This window comes from Aptenodytes patagonicus, chromosome 1 (genome assembly GCF_965638725.1).
Source record: "Aptenodytes patagonicus chromosome 1, bAptPat1.pri.cur, whole genome shotgun sequence".
Taxonomy (NCBI): domain Eukaryota; kingdom Metazoa; phylum Chordata; class Aves; order Sphenisciformes; family Spheniscidae; genus Aptenodytes; species Aptenodytes patagonicus.
The window spans coordinates 206,252,461-206,275,112 of NC_134949.1; the positions used below are offsets into that span (position 1 = coordinate 206,252,461).

The 22,652-nt window shown below is 38.4% G+C and overlaps 1 protein-coding gene across 6 annotated transcripts in view; it reads right to left on the reverse strand.

Moving 5' to 3' along the window:
* SGCG (sarcoglycan gamma) overlaps window positions 1-22,652 on the reverse strand; it is a 161,413-nt gene that overhangs the window by 40,331 nt on the left and 98,430 nt on the right. For all 6 annotated transcript variants that reach the window (XM_076328099.1, XM_076328098.1, XM_076328102.1 and 3 more), the window contains 2 exons: window positions 18,986-19,087; window positions 12,665-12,752 (listed from right to left, as the gene is read on the reverse strand). In XM_076328099.1, coding sequence (XP_076184214.1) covers window positions 12,665-12,752; window positions 18,986-19,087 — 190 coding nt within the window. The remainder of the gene's footprint in view (window positions 1-12,664; window positions 12,753-18,985; window positions 19,088-22,652) is intronic.

Consider the following 22,652-nt stretch of genomic DNA (forward strand, 5'->3'; position numbering starts at 1 on the left):
TAATACTATATAATCATACTTGTTGATAAAATCCTACAATTAAAAATGTAACATCACTGAATGCAGGTTATAGAGAGCATTTGAACTGTTTTCCCATTGCTCCCAGAGGCATCACGGGAATTCCCAGGTCAGTCAGTTATCCTTGCTAATCAGGCTGACCAATAATTGCCCATTGTTTCTTTACACTTCCTCCTTTAACACGTGCAGTTCTGATATAGACCTCGTATGTGATAATCACATCACATACCTCTTGACACTGAGGATGCCACTTTAAATGATGAAAAATTGTTCCAAAACCAATCAACCTATTGCCTGCAAAGGAGCACACTGCTAAACAGTATTGTTTTTTGTTTCTCCTCCTCACTCTCGACTCCCCTAGGTGGTTTTCCAGGGAAGGAAAGTCTTTTGTTTAGTGAGTCCATTTCAGTGGAAAAACATTTGAATAAATTCCCTTCTACTGCTACCCAACCTTTGAATTCCAGGCGAATACAAATGTAGAAGGACAAGACAGCAAGAATCTTCTATCAAAAATAGGGCCTGCCATAAAATACATATCCACAAAGACTTAACGTTAATGAAATCAGTAATATGTAGGCAGACTCTTCAAATCCAGTTAGTTCTGTCAAGTACTAAGCACTTCTAGTGTGTCTTTAGATCTTTCAGAAGAAAAGGCTTTCCAGCACTGAAGTTATTTATTTAATTTCAGATCTTTTCTTTTCTTACTCTCTTCTGCTATCCATGATTTTTGATAACCTATGGCTGTCACTTACTCTTCACTCTTCTCCTACCACCTAGAATCATTGAAGTGTTGAATAATAGCCAAAATTCTGAGTGCTTTGGGGTATTGCTATGCAATTTCATTTTTTAGTTATTTTTTATTATATTAAAGCACCTTACTTAAAATAAGAATCATAGAATCATAGAATCATTAAGGTTGGAAAAGACCTCTAAGATCATCGAGTCCAACCGGCAACCCAACACCACCATGCCCACTAAACCATGTCCCTAAGCACCACATCTACACGTCTTTAAATACCTCCAGGGATGGGGACTCAACCACTTCCCTGCGCAGCCTGTTCCAATGCTTGACAACCCTTTTGGTGAAGAAATTTTTCCTAATATCCAATCTAAACCTCCCCTGGCGCAGCTTGAAGCCGTATCCTCTTGTCCTATCGCTAGTTCCTTGGGAGAAGAGACCAACACCCACCTCGCTACAACCTCCTTTCAGGTAGTTGTAGAGAGCGATGAGGTCTCCCCTCAGCCTCCTTTTCTCCAGGCTAAACAACCCCAGTTCCCTCAGCCGCTCCTCATAAGACTTGTTCTCCAGACCCTTCACCAGCCTCGTTGCTCTTCTCTGGACACGCTCCAGCACCTCAATGTCCTTCTTGTAGTGAGGGGCCCAAAACTGAACACAGTAGTCGAGGTGCGGCCTCACCAGTGCCGAGTACAGGGGCACGATCACTTCCCTACTCCTGCTGGCCACACTAGTTCTGATACAGGCCAGGATGCCATTGGCCTTCTTGGCCGCCTGGGCACAGTGCCAGCTCATGTTCAGCCGGCTGTCAACCAGCACCCCCAGGTCCTTTTCTGACAGGCAGCTTTCCAGCCACTCTTCCCCAAGCCTGTAGCGCTGCATGGGGTTGTTGTGGCCCAAGTGCAGGACCCGGCACTTGGCCTTGTTGAACCTCATACAATTGGCCTTGGCCCATCGATCCAGCCTGTCCAGGTCCCTCTGCACAGACTTCCTACCCTCGAGCAGATCAACGCTCCCGCCCAACTTGGTGTCCTCTGCAAACTGACTGAGGGTGCACTCAATCCCCTCGTCCAGATCATTGATAAAGATGTTGAACAAGACCAGCCCCAAAACTGGGCCCTGGGGAACACCGCTCGTGACCGGCCACCAACTGGATTTAACTCCATTCACCACAACTCTCTGGGCCCGGCCGTCCAGCCAGTTTTTGACCCAGCGCAGAGTACACCCGTCTAAGCCGTGAGCCGCCAGCTTCTCTAGGAGAATGCTGTGGGAGACGGTGTCAAGGGCCTTACTGAAGTCCAGGTAGACCACATCCACAGCCTTTCCCTCGTCCACTAGGCAGGTCACCTGGTCATAGAAGGAGATCAGGTTGGTCAAGCAGGACCTGCCTCTCATGAACCCGTGCTGGCTGGGCCTGATGCCCTGGTTGTCCCGCACATGCCTTGTGAGCGCCCTCAAGATGAACCGCTCCATAATCTTCCCCGGCACCGAGGTCAGGCTGACAGGCCTGTAGTTCCCCGGATCCTCCTTCCGGCCCTTCTTGTAGATGGGTGTCACATTGGCAAGCCTCCAGTCGTCCGGGACCTCCCCCGTTAACCAGGACTGCTGATAAATGATGGAGAGTGGCTTGGCGAGCTCCTCTGCCAGCTCCCTCAGCACTCTTGAGTGGATCCCATCCGGCCCCATAGACTTGTGAGCGTCCAGGGGGCATCCAGATCTCATTAAAAGTGTATTAAAAATGTAATACTCCTACAGATTCAGTTCTAGTTCCATACGTAATACAATACCAATAAATGTAAAGTCATTACTTTCAGAAGCATAAAACAAATCAGATTTTCATATGGAATGGTATGGAAGTACTTGCTGGTCTTTTATTAGAAGAAGCACATTATTACAGAGCATATGCAGCATGTTCCATATATACATTTGATGTCCATATCATACGTTTCACATCACCTTTAAAAACATCTCTAATATATTAATAGAACACTTGCTGGTCCTGTTTCCTCTTTTTCTCTCAGTTCTCCTTTTATGTAATGGATGCAACAATTATGCCCTGTCAGATCAAAGTAAGGATGCCTTACTGTCAGCACTTCTTATACTTTGCTGTTCCCTATGGTTGAAGACAAGTCTAGAGATCTTTAAAAAATTGGTTCTGAATGATTGTTGCAGACACTGATCATGCAGACAGTGGCAACCCAACCTATTGTTAGGTATTTAGGTAGTAGTTCTTTCCCCTCTCAGAGTGATTTAGGTAACTAAATGTCTTTATCCATCTAGGCATCATCCTAGAAATACTCTATTTAAATATAAAAAAATAAATCCATGAAATATCTCACTGTAAAATGGATTATTGCATGTAGAAACCATGGCAGGAATGTTTCTCACACAGTGACTTGACAAAAAGGCTATGGTGTCACCTTTTCTCTCAGACCTAATGAATCCAGAATTTGTTGCGAGTAACTTCAACAGGAAAAGGTGAAACACACAGTCCTTGGACAGGTCAGGTGAAAAGGAAAGTACTAAAGGAGATGAGGCATGATAATTTGAAACCCTGTATGCAGACAGCTGATCTGAGTCTCTCATCTGTGAGCAAATACTTTAACCACTCTATCTTCCATATAATGGATAATTCTTCTTCCTCCAATTATTTTTTTTAAAAAAGAGAAAGCCATGAGTGTATTTTCATAAGGTCAACTCCAGCACCGTGTTTCAGGAATATTCTCTGCATACCTACTGGATCTGGGCAGAGGACAATGTGAGAGGACCAATTAAACAGATGGGTCATGACTCAGTTGCCAACATAGATGTCTAGTGCCATTAGAGGTACTTCGGTGTTCCCTGCCTGGCCTTCAGCTTATTTCAGATGCCCTAGAGTATCTAAGACTTCAACATTGGACTAGAAGGTCTGACTAGGGGTCTGTAAGTGACCTGAGCCCTTCCAAAGTGTCAGTTTAAGACTGGGAAAGACAGAATCACAGAAGAATGCAAGTCAGAGGTCACCTCTGGAGGTCACCTAGTCCTACCTCCTACTCACAGCAGGGTCAGCTTGGTTGGAAGTTAGATGAAGGTGCTCAGGGTCTTGTCCAAGTAGAATTTTAATACCTCTGAGGCAGGGGAGTCAACAGCCTCCCTGGGCAACCTGTTCCCATGGTTAACCATTCTAACAGTAATTTCCACCCCCCCCTTCTATCCAGTTGCATTTTGTCTCACCGCAACCTATGACAGTTGCCTCTTGCCCTTTTGCTGTGTACCTCTGAGAAGGGTCTGGCTTCATCTTGTCTCTAGCCCTCTTAGAAGCAGGCAGAAAACAGAAGCCCCCTTTAAGCCTTCTTTTCTGCAGGTTAAACAAACACAACTTCTTCAGCCTCTTATACTTCACGTGCTCCCATGCCCTGACCATCTTAATGGCTCCCTGTGGGAGTCTCCCCGGTTTGGTCATTGCTCTGTCATACTGGAGGGGGCTTAACACAGTATTGTGTGATGCAGTCTCCCAGAGTGGAATAATGCAGCCCAGTATGCTATTAGCCCTCATTGCCACAAGGGAACACTGCAGATACATGTTCAAGTAGTCCACCAGGATGAGGCGTGTGTCTTCTTCTGCAGACCTGCTGCAAAAAGATAGGGTTCTAGCTCCCTTTTCGGCCGCTAACTGCCATCGGGAGTCTTGTTAGCTTTATGAAGAAAGTACTATTACACTTGAAGTGACTAGGATTTTAGACATAATTATCCAAATTCTATAATAGATTACAGTCACAATAAATTTCAGCTACTTTATGCTAATCTTTACAAATTCATCTAGCATTAACCAATGCCAATAATTCAATCTTCTTATTACTTTAAAGGAAGGAAGTACAGGAACTGTCCTCACCTTTAGCAATAACTATTATCTTCAAATTATCATCCAATGACTTAAGTTAATGCTTACTATACCATATGAACAAAAATATGTTGTTTGGGATTGCGAATTTACTGAAGACTGTAAGTCAAGAAGATTATAAAGTATTTAATAATTCCCCTTTTTTTCCACTTATTTTGAATTCCCTACTCCCATTGAAATAAAGAGAGAATGGGGTTACTCAGATGAGTAATTGCTCTCTGATGAGAGATAGGTATCCACTATCTGGTTCTTTTTCCAAATAAAAAATTATTTCCCAAACATTAACCTTTTTTTCATAGCTAAGCTCTGTAGACTTATACGCATATTGCTTTTCTCTTGTTCTAGACACAGTTAGAAGCGAAGCGACAGCATAGGATTCAAATCCCCTTGGCCAGGTTAAATTTCCCCTTAACTGTGATGCTGGCATATTTAAGCAAGTTGGCAATGCACACAACTACCTGATTAACTTCCAGAGGATGTTTAAAGTCTGGCTTAAGTCAGCATTGCTGACCCTGAATATTATCACATATTTCTTCATAACGATTATCATATTTGGGGACAGGTTGTGTAAATCTTGCTATGGTAAGCACCTTACTATACATGGTACATAGACATCAACGGTATTTTTTTGCAGAAGAGGATACTGTTCATTTGAGTCTAACTATTAAACTGTAGCTGTAATGACTAAATTACTTTTTTCATAAATAAGTTTACATGGCGATACGCTTAGCTAGCTTTAATTTAAATGCATATTGATTGCTACTTACTTTTTTCTGCCATTTTTTAAATTCTTTTCAACATTATATCCATTTAAATACACAATGATCTCACAAAAGACTAACAGCATATGCATTTAATATAGAACAGAAACACATCTGACATGGATTAAAACAGGAAATTAGAAAAGAGGATCAGTTAAAAAGTCTGTAGGATGTTTTAGCAGCCACCTGTCATTCTCTAAATTTTGCCTGATCTGAGTCAACTAAATTTTACTTTTAAATAAAACTAGCATGTATATCTTGATATGATCAGATTCATTGGTAGCTAAAATTTTTATACTTCTGGAAGTAAAAATCCCCACTTTAATCCCCTTGGAACAAATATTTTAAGTTCTTGATCATAGGAAGACAATCACCTCAAAAATACTTCAACAAAGTTTGCAATTTATCTTTCTATTAATTACTCCCATGTTGTATCTTTCCTTCTTATAACCCAGCTGGACAGCAATTAAAGTTGTGCAAATAATCATCTTCCTGCAGTACAAAGATTTTCAAGAAATATGTTCTGGCTTTTATCTTAAAGATAAGAAAGAACTTATTTGGACAAAAATGGAGTTTTTAATGAAAGCCTTCTGGGAAAAATAAAGAAGGAAAAGCTAAATGATTTTACAATGTCATTAATTAAATCAAGTTTATAAAACTGGCTTCAGGGTTTTCCCTGCAAAAACACCATCAAACTCTTCTTACATACATCATGCTTCATTAACATTGTTTTCTTCCTATTATGTCTCCGATAAAAAAATACCATCACTTGAAAATGAAATATCAAAACGCTGATAAGAAAACCAGAAATGATTTGACATTGGAAAGTAGTAGTTTATAGATGGCAATTAATGTTAATGAAGCAATATATTAGGTACTGACACTTATCTATTTCCTTAGAATGTTGTTCCAGTTTGAAAAAAGAGGGATGGGATAGCACAAATGCTCTCATTGTAACAGCTGTTCAGATTAATGCGATGGACATGAAAATAGTCTCTGGGCAGAATTTTGACTGTGATTCTGTTTTCAGACTGCATAAGCCATTTTGACTTTTACCATATTCCCATGCTTTCTTAGCGGTGCTGATTTCATGTTTCAAAGACCAGAACAGCTTCATAATACAGTTATCTAAATAAGTTCCCTCTAGCTTTAAATACTTTAAACTGAACTCCTGACCTGAAGCTACTGATGTTACTGTTCCTTGGTGTAAATGAACTAGGAGGAGGACCAGCAGTCCACTGTACTGAAATCTGTTCTCACAGACTTTGCATGACTTTGGAAGCCCCTTTCCTTTGTGGTTTTTTCTTCTCCTGAAAAAGACATATTACAAGCAGAACTTAGGGTCTTCTGTAGGTTGAAGCCTCCTTACACGATCCTTGAAAAATAGATCTTTTCAAAAACTGGCCCTTCTTTTCAGTAAAGATAGTTGGAAACATGCTGCTTTTCATCTGGTTTCTTAATATTTGGCACTGGAACACCACTGCAAAATCTGACTGTATGATATTCATCTGCTGGTAGGCTGTATATGTAAGCATATGTTTACTTAGGCGAAGCATCATTTACTGTTTGATACCAATGTTGCTCTTAAGTATTTGATAATTGACTACATAGTCTATATGTTTCTTTTATATATATTATATATTTGCTATCATTCATTATTGAAAAAATTTGATAATTTTTTTACACTAAGTTCCTTTATTATGGCTCAGGGTATAAATCAAATCTTTTTTATTCTAGGATTGAATAAGGCTGAAGTGGTAAGAACAGGAATCTTTGAGATGATGGTTAGCAGCTTTCTTCAACTGCTTTCTTGGATTATCAAAGAAAGTTCTAGATATTTGAGTTTTGAAGGTTGATGAGCAAGCTGTGATGACATCTGAATCTTATTCATGATTTTAAAGACTGGAGCTATTCTAATGAAAATAGTTACCATCTGTTCTGTAGACATCCTTGCCTTGCCTATAGGCATCTGTCTCCATGGCTTTCTTAATTCCCTCTGACTCTCAATCCTATACCTTCCCACATCTGTGCCTTGCTTAGATTCCTTCCTTGCTGTCTGTTGGTCAACATCCTTTAAGTCCCATTTCTCCCAGAAATATTCCCAAAGCAATCACATCCCCATAATCCCTTAACTAAATGTCCCAATTCCTTTTTTGCTTTAAATTATTTTTTAAAATTATTTACTTGGTTTTAATATGAGTTTCTTTGATCATATATGAGTTTTAAATGATTTTAAAGAGTAACTCAAACAAAATGGGTATCTTTGTCATCCAGAGGGATACTGAAGTCAAAAAAGAGTCAAGCACAGAATTGGTTTGGTTTTTTAGTCATGATCCCTATTATTTTGAAAGTACTTTTCCTGGCAAGCAGTTAAATGTATCTGCATTCAGTGAGGCTTCTGAAAGCAGCGTAATTATGGAACACAGTCCAAAACACAACAAGGTCTACAGCATTTTTAAAGAGCTACAATGTCCAGATAACACTTGCCAGAGGTATGTCATGCAGGTAAACTGAGGAGCATGTAGAAATTTTAAAACAAGAGTGCTCCTGTTGGAAGTTGCTCGCATTTGATGACATGATTCACGAAGGAAACCTTTTTCATTCTTGCGTAATATGTGCCTGTTATCCTCACGTGAGGAATTTCATAGAAACTCCTCAAGCAAAGATTTGTTTCACATCTCTCTTATGAATTACTTCGATTGAAGACTGGGTATTTAAATCACTCTTAGTAACTTACTGAAATATTTTAATGGATCATTTGAATCACAATCTTCTATGAGTTAAAAGGTATTTTTGTAATGCTCTTATGAGTGATGCTATATTATATTGTAATCTTTGGAACGATCCCACACTTATCTATACAGCTCCTTCACAATGGCAACTACTCATATTTATAAGATGAATAGAGTTTTAAGACATAATTTCAGCATGCTGGCAACTGTAGAAGGCATTAATTCTTTAGCAAAGGCTTGTACATATGAATTAGATCAGCCACACACCTATTTTTCACACTTATAAGGGAACATCATCTTACACACATGCATTTTATGACTGGCTAAGGACAACAGCTAAAAATATCAAGCTATGTATAGATGGTCATTTACTTTAACAGACTGCGACTTACCCCAGTCACTGTTGTTTCACCATATCTTTAGTTATTAACAGTTCTTTACAGTATTAAGTTTTTACTGCTCTTTCAACACTTTTCTATCAGTCTAAAATTAGTATGATTTAATATTAGCAATATTTCATGTTAGTATTTACAATGATTCCAACTACACCAGACAGCACTTAAGACCAATTATTAATGAATTCAATAAATAGAATCGCCAGTCAAAAAGGGATTACTTAAACATCAAATATTTCAAATATGCAAATGCACTTTAGCACTTCCTTTTGATGTAGTTTTGATTTTCCCAGGCTCAAATCATTATTTCACCCTCTTACCTAAGTATTTCTTGTAGTAGATCTGAAAAGAGCAAGCCAAAGTGCTGTCAGAACTTCCCTGCTTCAGTGTTGAATTTGAATTGCTTTTATACACTGACCACTTTTAAAAGATTTGAGATGCAGGTCTTCCAGTCTAAACTTTGCTCATTCCTACTGGTTTCCTCATATATTGCCTAAGCCAGATACAGCCTTTCTGCACAGCCAGACAACTTTTTGTCTGGAAAACACCAAGTATTGGGCTTTTCCTTAGGAAAAGGTTAAAGAACTGTGAGATCATAAAGTACAACAGCACTGACCTGCACATTACTAGGAATCGGGCCAGACGAGCCAGGTAACAAAAATCAGAGAAACAGAATTAAACTAACAATAAGAAGAGAAAATACTAAAAATGGATGGTACTTGCTGTAAGTAAGTCACTACTGACAAGACAGTTTCCATCCAGCAGAACACCACAGTCCATATTCTACAACACAGGTTTGTATTGACCCTTCTCTGTTTATCGCGTCTTCAGTATACAAGTTTTCTTCAATCTAGATGTCTCTAGCCCTACAGAGAAGATATTTTTAACTTTCTATTTATTTAAGGCAGCACATTCCATCTCACTTTCTATACTGCTCTTTGTTAATGCTCTCAGAAGAAGACTAAGTGGTGACTGGGAAGGGGAAAAAAAGAAAAGAAAAGATGGTCTGAGATTTGTTGTTATTTTTGCCAGGCTTCATTTTCCTAAGGTAAGATCTATACCCACTGGCTGGAACAACAACTAAAATATCTTTCCTTTCAGTAAAATATATCCTTTACACTGCCTTCAGCACTGAAGCTCTCTTTGTTAACAGGAAAGATACACTACGGGTGAATAGCTCAGACTGCTCATTTATGGACCTCAGTTACATTACAGGTGCCAAAGTCCAAACAAGCAATTCATGTATATCACTCCTCAGTGCTGACATTTTTTCCCTAACAAATTGTTAATTGTTCATGCAGAAACATTGTCTGAGAAGCAACGCACCTTCCACCTGCCAAAGGTATGTCACATTTCCAGCTTGAAATATGGAGGTGCCTTATTTCCATAGGGACACAGTCCCTAAGTGCATCATGAGTATATTAAAATATGATGACAGAATTGAGTTCAGCAGAAATCAGAGCAGCTTTTTTCACTTTCATGCAAAAGCACCTATTAATGATGGCATCACTCATCTGACAAGTGCCTAAACTCAATACAGAACCAAATATTCATGAACATCTTTAGAGCACACCTTTCCTATGAGCAGTTCTAGGTCATTCAGGCTGGAGACAGCCTGTCAAACAATTCATCAGGCCTTTGGGCTACTGTCTGACACGATTTTACCTGTAACTTTCTCAGACTTTGGCAGGGATCAGGCTGGACAAATTAGTGTGGTGGTCAATGATCTGCTCTGCAGTCTGCCCTTCCCAAAGGACCTCCTGACAACATCTTCTCATCAGGCAGGATGGGCACATGACCACAGTACAGATACACATCTGGTCCCATGATGGGCATCCACAAACAGTCTGTTGAGCAGACAGAATGAACAGCGTATGTGCCATGTCACAGAAATTTTGACCCTGTGATGTGTTTGGTTTCGGTCATGTGGCCACTGTATAGTTAATTACTGCAAACTAGTTTAATAACTGTACTAATAATATGAAACTAGAAGTACTGTACTTTTCATACCCTTAATTATTATCAAAATGAGATATGAATGCTACTATCATGTTTTGATAAACTTTTAGGGGCATTTTTTAAAGAGGAATAATTCAGATCTTTATAAATAGCTTGAATTAAAAAAAAGAGATTTGAAAACATTTAAAGGCCAAATTGTGATTAATTGTATAATTATACACTTTTAAGGGGAATAGCAGGCTCCTTTATAAGTTGTAAGTTATATTTTTTATTTGAAGTTTGTTTGAAAACAGTGAAGCTTGCAAAATGTTCAATGAATTGATATGACAATTCTTCAAACAGGAATTGTCACAGAAGTTACACAGTCTCATCAGCATGGAAGAGTTGCTCATCAATGCTCATGTGGGTCCCAATCTAGTAAACTCTTTAAGCAGATCAGGTTAGTCTTTGTCCTGGTTTTGGCTGGGATAGATTTGATTTTCTTCCCAGTAGCTGGTATAGTGCTGTGTTTTGGATTTAGTATGAGAATAATGTGATAACACACTGATGTTTTAGTTGTTGCTAAGTAGTTCTTACACTGGTCAAGGACTTTTCAGCTTCTCATGCCCTGCCAGAGAGAAGCTGGGAAGGGGCACAGCCAGGAGAGCTGACCCAAACTGGCCAAAGGGATATTCCATACCATATGACGTCATGCTCAGTATATAAACTGGGGGGAGTTGGCCGGGGGGCAGCGATTGCTGCTCGGGAACTGGCTGGGCATGGGTTGGCAGATGGTGAGCAATTGCATTGTGCATCACTTGTTTTGTATATTCTTTTATCATCGTTATTATTATTATTTTCCTTTCCTTTTCTGTCCTATAGAATCATAGAATAGAATCATTAAGGTTGGAAAAGACCTCTAAGATCATCGAGTCCAACCGTCAACCCAACACCACCATGCCCACTAAACCATGTCCCTAAGCACCTCATCTACACGTCTTTTAAATACTTCCAGGGATGGGGACTCAACCACTTCCCTGGGCAGCCTGTTCCAATGTTTAACCACTCTTTCAGTAAAGAAATTTTTCCTAATATCCAATCTAAACCTCCCCTGGCGCAGCTTGAAGCCGTTTCCTCTCATCCTATCGCTAGTTCCTTGGGAGAAGAGACCAACACCCACCTCGCTACAACCTCCTTTCAGGTAGTTGTAGAGAGCGATGAGGTCTCCCCTCAGCCTCCTTTTCTCCAGGCTAAACAGTCCCAGTTCCCTCAGCTGCTCCTCATAAGACTTGTTCTCCACACCCTTCACCAGCTTCGTTGCCCTTCTCTGGACACGCTCTAGCACCTATTAAACTGTCTTTATCTCAACCCACGAATTTTACTTTTTTCTTCCCAATTCTTTCCCCCATCCCACTGGTGAGGGGAGTGAGCAAATGGCTGTGTGGTGTTTAGCTGTCTGCCGGATTAAACCACAACAGTCTTACAGTTAAATAAGTAGGAATTTATGCTTTGCTGCATGAGATCTTTGAAGAAACAAGTTAATAAATTGTTATATTTTTCTCCAAAGTCAAATAAAGGTTGAAAAATATTAACAAAACTAAGAAAATTTCTGTTGTATCCAATACATATTGTTGCCATTCTTGCCTTAAAAATGTGATTTAAAGAGTAAGGTCAGCTTATTCTTGCTGCCAAGATCTATCACCTACATCTGTTCAGATCTATTGATTTCACTTGGTAAACCAATGTATCTTACTGCTACCGAATACAGTAAAACATACACATTTCCAAGTTATGAACTGGCATTTTTTTTAGGCCATCTGCTTAAATGTATTAGTCTCTGGAATACTAGGAAATGAAGAGAGACATACAGACCTGTCTAGCCATGTTCTCATGTTGCATTTTGTTAGAAAATGATTTGCAACTATCAATAGATATTTACACAAGAAAGAGAGTAACTTCTGCAGTGACCTTTCTTGCATAACTCTGCAATAAAGAAGTGCTTCAAATATTTACAGAATTAATGCTTAACTGAGAAATTGAAAATATACTGTTGGTACTTATTGAGTGGCAGCTGGACTATTCAAATATGGCCATAACAGTAAAAAATAATCATGTGTTTAGTGCTTTATATCCTCTAAGCTCCTTGCAAATATTCATTACAATGTTTCCAAAACAGTGAACAAGGAAAAATCACTTAGACCTACCCACATTTAATCTGCCTGTGACTTCCCCGTTTGAATTGCGAGCATTCACAGTCACATTGTGAGTCGACTGGAGAAGCAGTGATGAGTCCTGAAGTATGGAGGAAAAAAAAAAAGTAGATTCAGCAGAATAATTAGAATTGTTAACAATTTTCAAAATTTAGTCTAGTGTTTATATTAACTCAGTCACTGAAAGAGCTTTGCAGCTACAAAACCATCCACAGATGTCATCAAATAATTTGGGCAGATATTTTTGATTACTTTAACTATATCAGATTTAAAATAAGAAAAAAATTATAGAGAATACTTCAGGTGAACAAAATCTGTGTTACTGGCCCAATGAACTGGCCACTTTTCTCGGTCAGCAATGTCTAAAGCCAGCTGGATGGCCTTTACTTCTGCAAATTGGCTCGATTCACCTTCTCCTTCAGCAGTTTCTACAACTTGTCGCATAGGACTCCATACAGCAGCTTTCCACCTCCGATGCTTTCCCACAAGACGACAGGACCCATCAGTGAACAGGGCATACTGCTTCTCATTTTCTGGTAGTTCATTATACATTGGGGCCTCTTCAGCACGCATTACCTCCTCCTCTGGCAATATTCCAAAATCTTTGCCCTCTGGCCAATCCATGATCACTTCCAGGATTCCTGGCCGACTGGTACCCCAGAAAGAATTGAGTCAGACAACGGGACTCATTTCTGAAACAACCTCATAGACACCTGGGCCAAAGAGCACGGCATCGAGTAGGTGTATCACATCCCCTATCATGCACCAGCCTCTGGGAAAATTGAACGATACAATGGACTGTTAAAGACTACACGGAGAGCAATGGGTGGTGGGACGTTCAAACATTGGGATACGCATTTAGCAAAGGCCACCTGGTTAGTCAACACTCTGGTATCTGCCAATCGAGCAGGCCCTGCCCAGTCAGAACTTTTACGTACTGTAGATGGGAATAAAGTCCCTGTAGTGCACATAAAAAATATGCTGGGGAAGACAGTCTGGGTTATTCCTGCCTCGGGCAGAGGCAGACCCGTCCATGGGATTGCTTTTGCTCAAGGACCTGGGTGCACTTGGTGGATAATGCGGAAGGATGGGGAAGTCCGATGTGTACCTCAAGGGGATTTGATTTTGGGTGAGAATAGCCAATGATCTGAATTATGTGATGTTAAGTACTAATTATAGTTATAATAGTTATACTAATAATACACAGATATACTAATAATACTAATAATATTATATGCCATACTAATGTTATTACAATAAGAATCACCCAGACTAATGAAGAATAACTTCAGTGAAACCAAGCAAAGCACAGTGATGATGGTACCAGAACTGACTTCAACATGAAACAATCCAACACCACATACCATTTCCATTTTTCCTACCCTGAAAGACAGATGACAGATGGAGCCTGAAGTCATGGACTAAATGAACTCACTGAACATTTTAGAGGGATGGCCCACAGATGAAGGGAATGATATCTCTGTGTGTGTGTATATATATATATATATATATATAAAAAAAAGGGGTGGTGATTAATGAAAATGTACTGGAAAATATGAGACTTGAGCATGACGCAGATGGTATAGAATAAGGGGTGGATATTGTCCTGGTTTCGGCAGGGATAGAGTTAATTTCCTTCCTAGTAGCTGGTACAGTGCTGTGTTTTGGATTTAGGATGAGAACAAAGTTGATAACACACCGATGTTTTAGTTGTTGCTAGGTAGTGCTTACACTAGCCAAGGACTTTTCAACTTCCCATGCTCTACCGACTGAGAAGGCTGGAGGTGCACAAGAAGCTGGGAGGGGGCACAGCCAAACTGGCCAAAGGGACATTCCATACCATGTGACGTCATGCTCAGTACATAAACTGGGGAAAGCTGGCCGGGGGGGCCACTGCTCGGGGACTGGCTGGGCATCGGTCAGTGGGTGGTGAGCATCACTTGTGCATCACTTGTTTTGTGTATTATTATTATTATCTTATTATTATTATCATTTTATTTCAATTATTTAACTGTTTTTATCTCAACCCACGAGTTTTTTTCTAACTTGTGCTCTTCCAATTCTCTCCCCCATCCCACCGGGTGGGGGGGAGTGAGCGAGCGGCTGCGTGGTGCTCAGTTGCCGACTGAAATTAAACCACGACAGTTGCTAACATTTTATCTTTTGGAAAAAAATGCTTAAGTACTAGTTTTACTACATTTCAATACATAATTGAGACTCCTAGAAGACAGCCATTTAATTGAAGTGTGAGTACTCCACTTTGTGAACTTATACTGTCATATTAACTTGGTGAGAAACATGCATGTGCGTTCTGCTTCCTCAATGGTCCATGCAGCCTGTATGCTTTGGTTTGATTTTGGCACCTGGCACTGACTCTCCTGGCAAGAAAACTCAGACAGTGGGTGATGGAGAAAGTGGCACGTTGACCAGCTCAAAGCTGACTTTAATAGATGACAGTACAGATAAGAGCGTCAGTCTAAATTAAATCATCTCCCTGTCTGCCACTCAGAAGGATGACAGAAGTATATCAGCAGAGTGAACAGCATCACCTGCTTGTCCACATCCCTGCACCATGATTGAGCCTAATACACCCTGTGCTGTTCCACATCTAGTGTCCCAGTATACAAAATCACATCTGAAGGTCACAAAGCAATGGCACTCATATTTGACTTAACTCTCCTCACAGGTTGCATCACAGCTGGGACATTTGCAATGTCATTGCAATCAGAGCCTCATGCCTACCCATCATTCTGTGCTACTTATGGAAGCCAGGGCATACTGAGCAGGTGTAATTGGTATCTTCATTCATCCCAACCAACCTCACCACAATCCAGACTAGCTATGGTAAGCAATTCAAAATTTCATGTCATTCTTAGGCTGCAGCCAGCGTGGAATGACTTCAGCAAAACCAAAACATCCCCTTGTGTTAACTCATGGCTTGGTGGTGTGTTTGTTGAACTCCTCCTGGGTGATGTAATTTCCATTACTTATTCTCAGACCTTCCACTCAAACTCTCTGTACTTCAGGCCCATTGGAGCCTCCCCAAGCTTTTCCTTGTCTTGAAGAGCAGATGAGTAACTGTTTTGAAAGACCTAGCTGCCCACTGTGCTCCATCAGACTAGATACACAGACAGTAATGAAATAGGTTCATGGCAAGAGACCTGGCAGGCGTCATTTGGAAGTGTCCTAAAACTTTGTGAGGAGGGCATTGAGTGGATTCTTCTTATGTTTTTCTTCAATTTACCACCTGAATTGTCTTTAAATGCAGCTGATTTTCAGGGAGATCATACTGGCGACTGTCTTTACTTGATTTTAAGTATGAGAAAATTACCTGGGGACAGAAAGTCTGATCACGCTCATTTGGATCAGCAAATTGTAGCCACACTGGTAGACTAAAAAGAGGGGAGGAAGTTTTTTGCAGTACAGGTGCTTTCATAGTAAAGCATACTTTGTATCTAAAGGACAGGAACCTAGTAATTGATAAGAGCACCTAAGCACACCTCAGTTGCCAAAGTATCAGGGAATATGTGATATGAAGAGGGTATTAGCAAGCTGCCTGCTTGTGACCTCAGAGGGCATACTCATTCCTAGATAAATAAGTAAGTTTCTAACTACCAGAATATTGTTAAAAATCAGTCTCTTTCACATATATGGCTTCTGGTACTTTTTCTGGACTCAAGAGAGACTATGCAGCACCTTGAAGGGCTAACCCTTGAAAATCACTCCCAAGTCATGTTCCCATCGTAATTTAATGCTTAGAGTATGAGATAACCTGAGAATTTTGAACACATTTTACATGAAGAATTTTACTACAAACACTTATCTAATAACAGTGGTAGAAGCAATATACAGTTTGGAGTCCAACTTATACTTTTTTTTTTTTAAAAAGGGTATCTTACAAGTAGGAAGATAGACTATCTCAAAAGAAGTCACTAAGTGAGCAAAATAAATGAATCTCATTTTGTAAATTATATCAGGAAAAAGTGAAAGCTAATGGTATTAACACAAATAATGAAAAGTCTTAGGAAAAAAGTAAGCAGTGTGCTAGAATGAACATTAATGGTAACAAGTTAGTATGAAGTGGAAAAGGAAGGTCAGCAAAGATCAGGTAAATACAGTACATTTAAGTACATGTGCTAAATGACCCACAAATCTGGGCATCTTTATTACACTTATTTGACTGCTGCTGGTTGATTTAAAAAATGAATTAGTAATTTGTAATATCAAATGTAAGTGCAAATAAACTGTATTCTAGACCTGCAGCTTCCACACATGCATTGTTGACTAATTAAAATCTAGTAACATATTTAAAAATGCTCATCTTTTATCTTTCCATGAATATGTATTAACTAGTATGCAACGGTGTTGCCCACAACTCTGTGTTGGACTTATAATGAAGGCATAAACTTGTGATAGGCTCCAGTGATGATGCACAGCAAGTAGATTTTCTGCTACGTATTTTCTTAGTACTTTGGAGACCTCATTAGGTGAGAAAAGCAAGAGACTGCAAGGAGAAAACTATTAAGGCAAGGGAGAAAGCTGCTATGATAGCTGTCAGTGGCCCAATTCTCTAACAGACAAACTTAGAAAAAGAAATCATAACAAATAAGCAACTTTATGAGAATAAATATATAGATGGCACTCAGGAGATCAAGCTACAGGCACTTAAGCCTCTAGAGAGTTCAAATATTTTAAAAAGCAAGCAAACAAACAAAAAACCTCTGATGAATTATCAGTTCATAGCGGGCAGAGACATGTGGTAGCCTGAAGGCTTTAATTAATGCATGCTACTAATGATCATGATGGGTCATTAGACAGCTAAGCTTAGATTAGACGCTGCCACACCTCCTTCTTCCTATATTGTACTAAATGTATTAAGAGCTGGAAGGAATATTAAAAGAGCATGAATGGTAACTTAACATTGCTTAACGATTTTTTGGGGCAGAGGGAGTTCTTAAGTATTAGCTATGCTGGTCTTAAAAAGTTACATGTCTTATTAGATAAACAACCTCAAGGGAAATTCATTTAAGGACATAAATAGTTTTCCCACTGCCTATGAGGCAGAAAAGAATACAGCATAAGAAACAAAATGGAAATATAGATTTAGCAATAGAATTTCACCGTCTAAGTAAGAGCTGTTGCTGCTACTGGAAATACTTGTTGCAGAGAGAAGAAAGGCTTAATAGAAGTAAATTATGCTGGTATTGCTTAAATTTCAGTAATCGAGCATTTTGACAACCTCATCCTAAATCTTATATCAACCATGTTTTCTGATAAATTTATTTACATTTTTTCTTGCTATAGCGATACAAACACTAACTTTTTTCCTGGTTTCAGAAAAGTCTTATAGCTGGCTATTTCTTCTAATGACTTGGTGAGGATGATTACATGTTTGAAGTAATGAAAGAGCCATATGCAGCTTTTAGTCTCATTGAATCAGCACTTCATTCAATGAAATGTCCCATTGGTTCATAAAACATGGCTTTATTTTGTGAGAGTTTAGATTATAGACAATAGTTCTGAAGAATATTCATTTTGTTGGCCAGAAACAGATATCGCTGTACAAAAAATTTACCTAAGTTTCAGGGTTCACCTGGATAATGAAAACCAATTCCGATTCTCTCTTTCTTCCTCTAGTACTTCAATAAAAATCTTTCATACCATACCCCTTCTCAGTGCCATTTTAAAGTTAATCTGCTTGATAATTATTTTCTTTGATCAAGTATGTTATTCCTTTTACCTCAATAATAATATTTTCTGTCTATGTAAACAAGATTCAATCCTAAATCTTCCCATTTAGTCTTGTAGATTTTATAGACATAAATATATAAAGATATCATACATTTAATATCGTTGTCCTAGAAGTGATAAAAACTGAACTTATTAGAGAAATTGTAACTTTTCCAATAAGATCCATTAATTTTAAAGATATTTAAACTATTCCATTATGGATGAATAAACAAAACACGCAGTTTCACAGGAAAGCCTGCATTAAAAAATAATCTCAGTAAAAATAATGAACAACTTTCTACACACTCTTAAAATTTTAGCATTGCTTATATACAATGACCTTTATAATTCCTTTTTGAGCTATTTCTTACCACATGCCTAAGAGAAAAATGTTAATTCTGCCATAGTATCAGAACATTGACCTAATGATCATGCTTATAAATTATGCAAAAATATGTGTGTATACAGGTATACACACACACATATATATATATTTCCATGACAAATGCCTGGACTTTGCCTGAATTCAACTGTTCATAAGTACATTGATTTTATTTTAGCATTACTGAAAGATTATCTGCTTACCACTCGAGAATGGATTTCTTTGGCATAAAGAGGGAATAAGAATTCCGACTCCCCTTCCAGACGAAGGCCTTCTTTTGTAACACGCAGGTGTCCCATTCCAGTCTGAGGAGAAGATGCAAGAATTATGCACATTTTATTATTGTTGCTGTATTTAGTTTTTGTTCTTTTCATAAACTGGAAATTTCCAGAGCTGCCTGCCTCCAGTCTATTGATAAAGAGACCCATATTAATGCGCCTAAAATTTTGAGAATTCCTCATTTCTTCCAGGAGTATTTTTCTTTAAGAAATTGTAGCTTTCAAGAAAAAAATATTTAAATTGGGATTTTTTTTTTTTTTGAGGAAAAAATACAATATTACAGTCACTAACTTAAAAAGAAGTTAATTTGTATTGGCTGTGCTGAAATAATCTTTGTACTTGCCTTCTAAAAATGTCATGAACAATAAACTTTTACACACGAGTATTCACATAAAACAAACCTTATGTTAACAACTCAAGGTTTATTCTATCAATAATGTATTTTACAAGGAATGTAATACTTCTAAGCCTTTTAAAGAGACAAATAGGGATTTTTATTTGCTTCCATTTTCAGTAATTACTTCTTTCTTTTTAATTCATTTTTCACTCCTTAGTTTATTTTTTTTTTCCTCTTCTAATTGTAGGTCAAGGCTCTCTTTCTCACACTATCATCTTCCTTTCTCTCTGTCACCTGCTTTTCAGTTTTTGTACCTTCCTTATTCTCTCTTAGTCGCTCCCACCTGATTTTAGCCCAGTTATGCTTTCCAGCCCATATCTTATTTCATTCTTTTTACTTTCTTTCATCATTACCATAGAATTGATAATGTGAAAAATGAGTGAGGAATTACTTCAGTAAGTACATCTGCATACTTGCAGACTTCAGCTGCTAGGTATTTCACAGGTATTTAGCTGATTTGTAAAGGATTCACCCCTCCCCCGCCATAAAAAGAGAGAAAACTTGGCAAAAAATTTGCAGCCTTACAGTTTGGCCACACATGAAAATATTTCAAGTCAACTGCCTTAAACTAGAAGGAGTAGGTGGAAGGGCTAAATAATAAACAATAAAGCCAAAAAGTATTTCCACTCCAAATATTTTTCAGGTTGTTCTGCATGTAAGCAGAGAAGAAGAGATACATGACAGGCCACTGATGACACATCAATAACCTGTTCGTCTAATGAATTATGCCTACTGCTGAAAAAAGCTGTAACTTTAAGAGATGGTAATTATTTTCAAATATGGTATGTTCTTGCCAATGAGATTATATATATTTTATACATATATATATAGACAAGTAATGCCAAATAACATGTCTAACCTGCCTTCAATGAAAAACGGTAGCTATTTTCTTCTAACAAGCTTGAAGAGAGACAAAGAGAGAAAGAAGCTTTGCTTCAGTTCCATAAGGTAAGAAATATTCATGTCAGCAGTTCACTCCACTGGAGAGTACAGCTGCGATTCCTCCTCAGCAAGGATTTATTTCAGGAAAGAGGCTTTTAGAATAGCTATTTATGGAATCTGTTATTCAGTGTTAAATATCTTACTGCTTTGAAATACATAATGTACTGACTTTTCTCAGTGGGAGTAGATACGATTTCTAAATTCTAGACCATTGCAAAGCTTTTAAAAAGTACCTAGTATATACTGATACATCTCATGAGGCAAAACTAAAATAATACCTATGATAAGCCCCCTATGGTTTTCATAATCACAATTCCTAGGCAGCACTGAGTGATTTCGAAATATGCTTTTCTAGTGAAGACTATGGACAGCTTTTTCTAACTTGTAACACAAAACAGAGATCACTGCAACACCATAAAAACCTATAGGTTTTAAGACAAACACTTTTGAAAAATATGATGTGAAATATCAGGATATTCTAAAGAAATACCACTAACAAATGGATCTCATTTAATTAAGTAAATTTAGAATCTCATTATTGCTCTGATCTCATGCCTTTTCTCATTAGGTGAAAGTAGATTATATTAACCATCAGGTTTAAACACAGTTTGCATATTTTTCCTGGAATATAAGGAACTAAATAAACAGTATATTATACAGTAGGTATAAAAATGACATTGAAATTTAAGAAGGCAGAGGAAGAAGTAGCAATTAAATCTTGCTCTGAAGCAGATCTGGGAAAATTAACAAACTCCTGGGTGGCAATCTCTATCCTGCCTTTGGCTTTGCCAGGAAAAAATTTTTAGTAGAGACAAAAAACTCTATGATGTTGAAAAAGAAGATTATGCAATTTACTCAGCACACTCTAACAGATTCAGATTTTTCAGCAATGATTATACTAAAAATGCTATATAGACAAAGGAATGTCTTTGACATCAAGAATAATATGCCATGTGACAAAACTTAGCACTTTAACTTATCGATAAGTTCTCATTTTTCAGTAAATCCAGTCATATTACTCAGGATTACTTTGTATGAGTATCTCCTCAAGTATGTCCTATTTTCTTCATCAGATATTTCATTTAAGCATTGACACAAAGCTAACATTCTTGCATATTTGAGTAAGAGCTTCATTACCCATTCTCATTGACCACTTGGGAAGTGCAAAAGCATATGGAAATTTAGACTTGGGTTACCTGCATAAATGACTATCTGTGATAACAAACAGATAAACTCTGTAACATGCATGAGAACAACAAAAATGTGGATTTCATCTAATGATCCTCACTTCTATTACCATTGTGGCTGTAAACAATTATTATTTCCCTAGTACCACGATATTTGAGCATCTCAAGATTGTAAAAGAACTGAGTTATGCAGTACTGTAAGATGGGGAAATTCTATTATCCCCCTTTTATAATTGGCATATTGAAGTTACATGGAATGTAAAAGGGAGGGATTTAGGATAAACAACCACCTTAATGCACTGAAATCCAATGATAAGTTCCATAAAAAGGAAGAGTATAATAGTTACACATAATGTTCTCTCAACAACCACTCTGTTTCTTACATTACGAGAAGCCAATTATTATTTACTGAGTATTGTGACTTCCTCAGTGATGAACAACCTTGATGCTTTCAGTTTCAAGGATTTGATTCTGTTCCTATTTAAATGATTGAATAAAAAATATTTCTATTGACTTGAGGAAAGGGTCCAAATTTCAGTTAGACGCGGACTTTGATGCAGTTATACAATAAGCTATTGATTAGAAAAAAAAAAAGTGCTTCATTAAGTATAGCGAATGTATGGCAAGTCTGGACTCCTGTTATCCTGATGTTGGTGACTGTCACTGCGTGAGTGTGCTGGCCCTGAGCTGTAACACATTGTAGTGCATATAACCCTGAGGCTCTGTCCTGGTTTCGGCAGGGATAGAGTTAATTTCTTTTCTAGTAGCTGGTACAGTGCTGTGTTTTGGATTTAGGATGAGAACAAAGTTGGTAACGCACTGATGTTTTAGTTGTTGCTAGGTAATGCTTACACTAGCCAAGGACTTTTTAGTTTCCCATGCTCTACCGACTGAGAAGGCTGCAGGTGCACGGGAAGCTGGGAGGAGGCACAGCCAAACTGGCCAAAGGGACATTCCATACCATGTGACGTCATGCTCAGTACATAAACTGGGAAAAGCTGGCCGGGGGGGCCGATGCTCGGGGACTGGCTGGGCATCGGTTGGCGGGTGGTGAGCAATTGTACT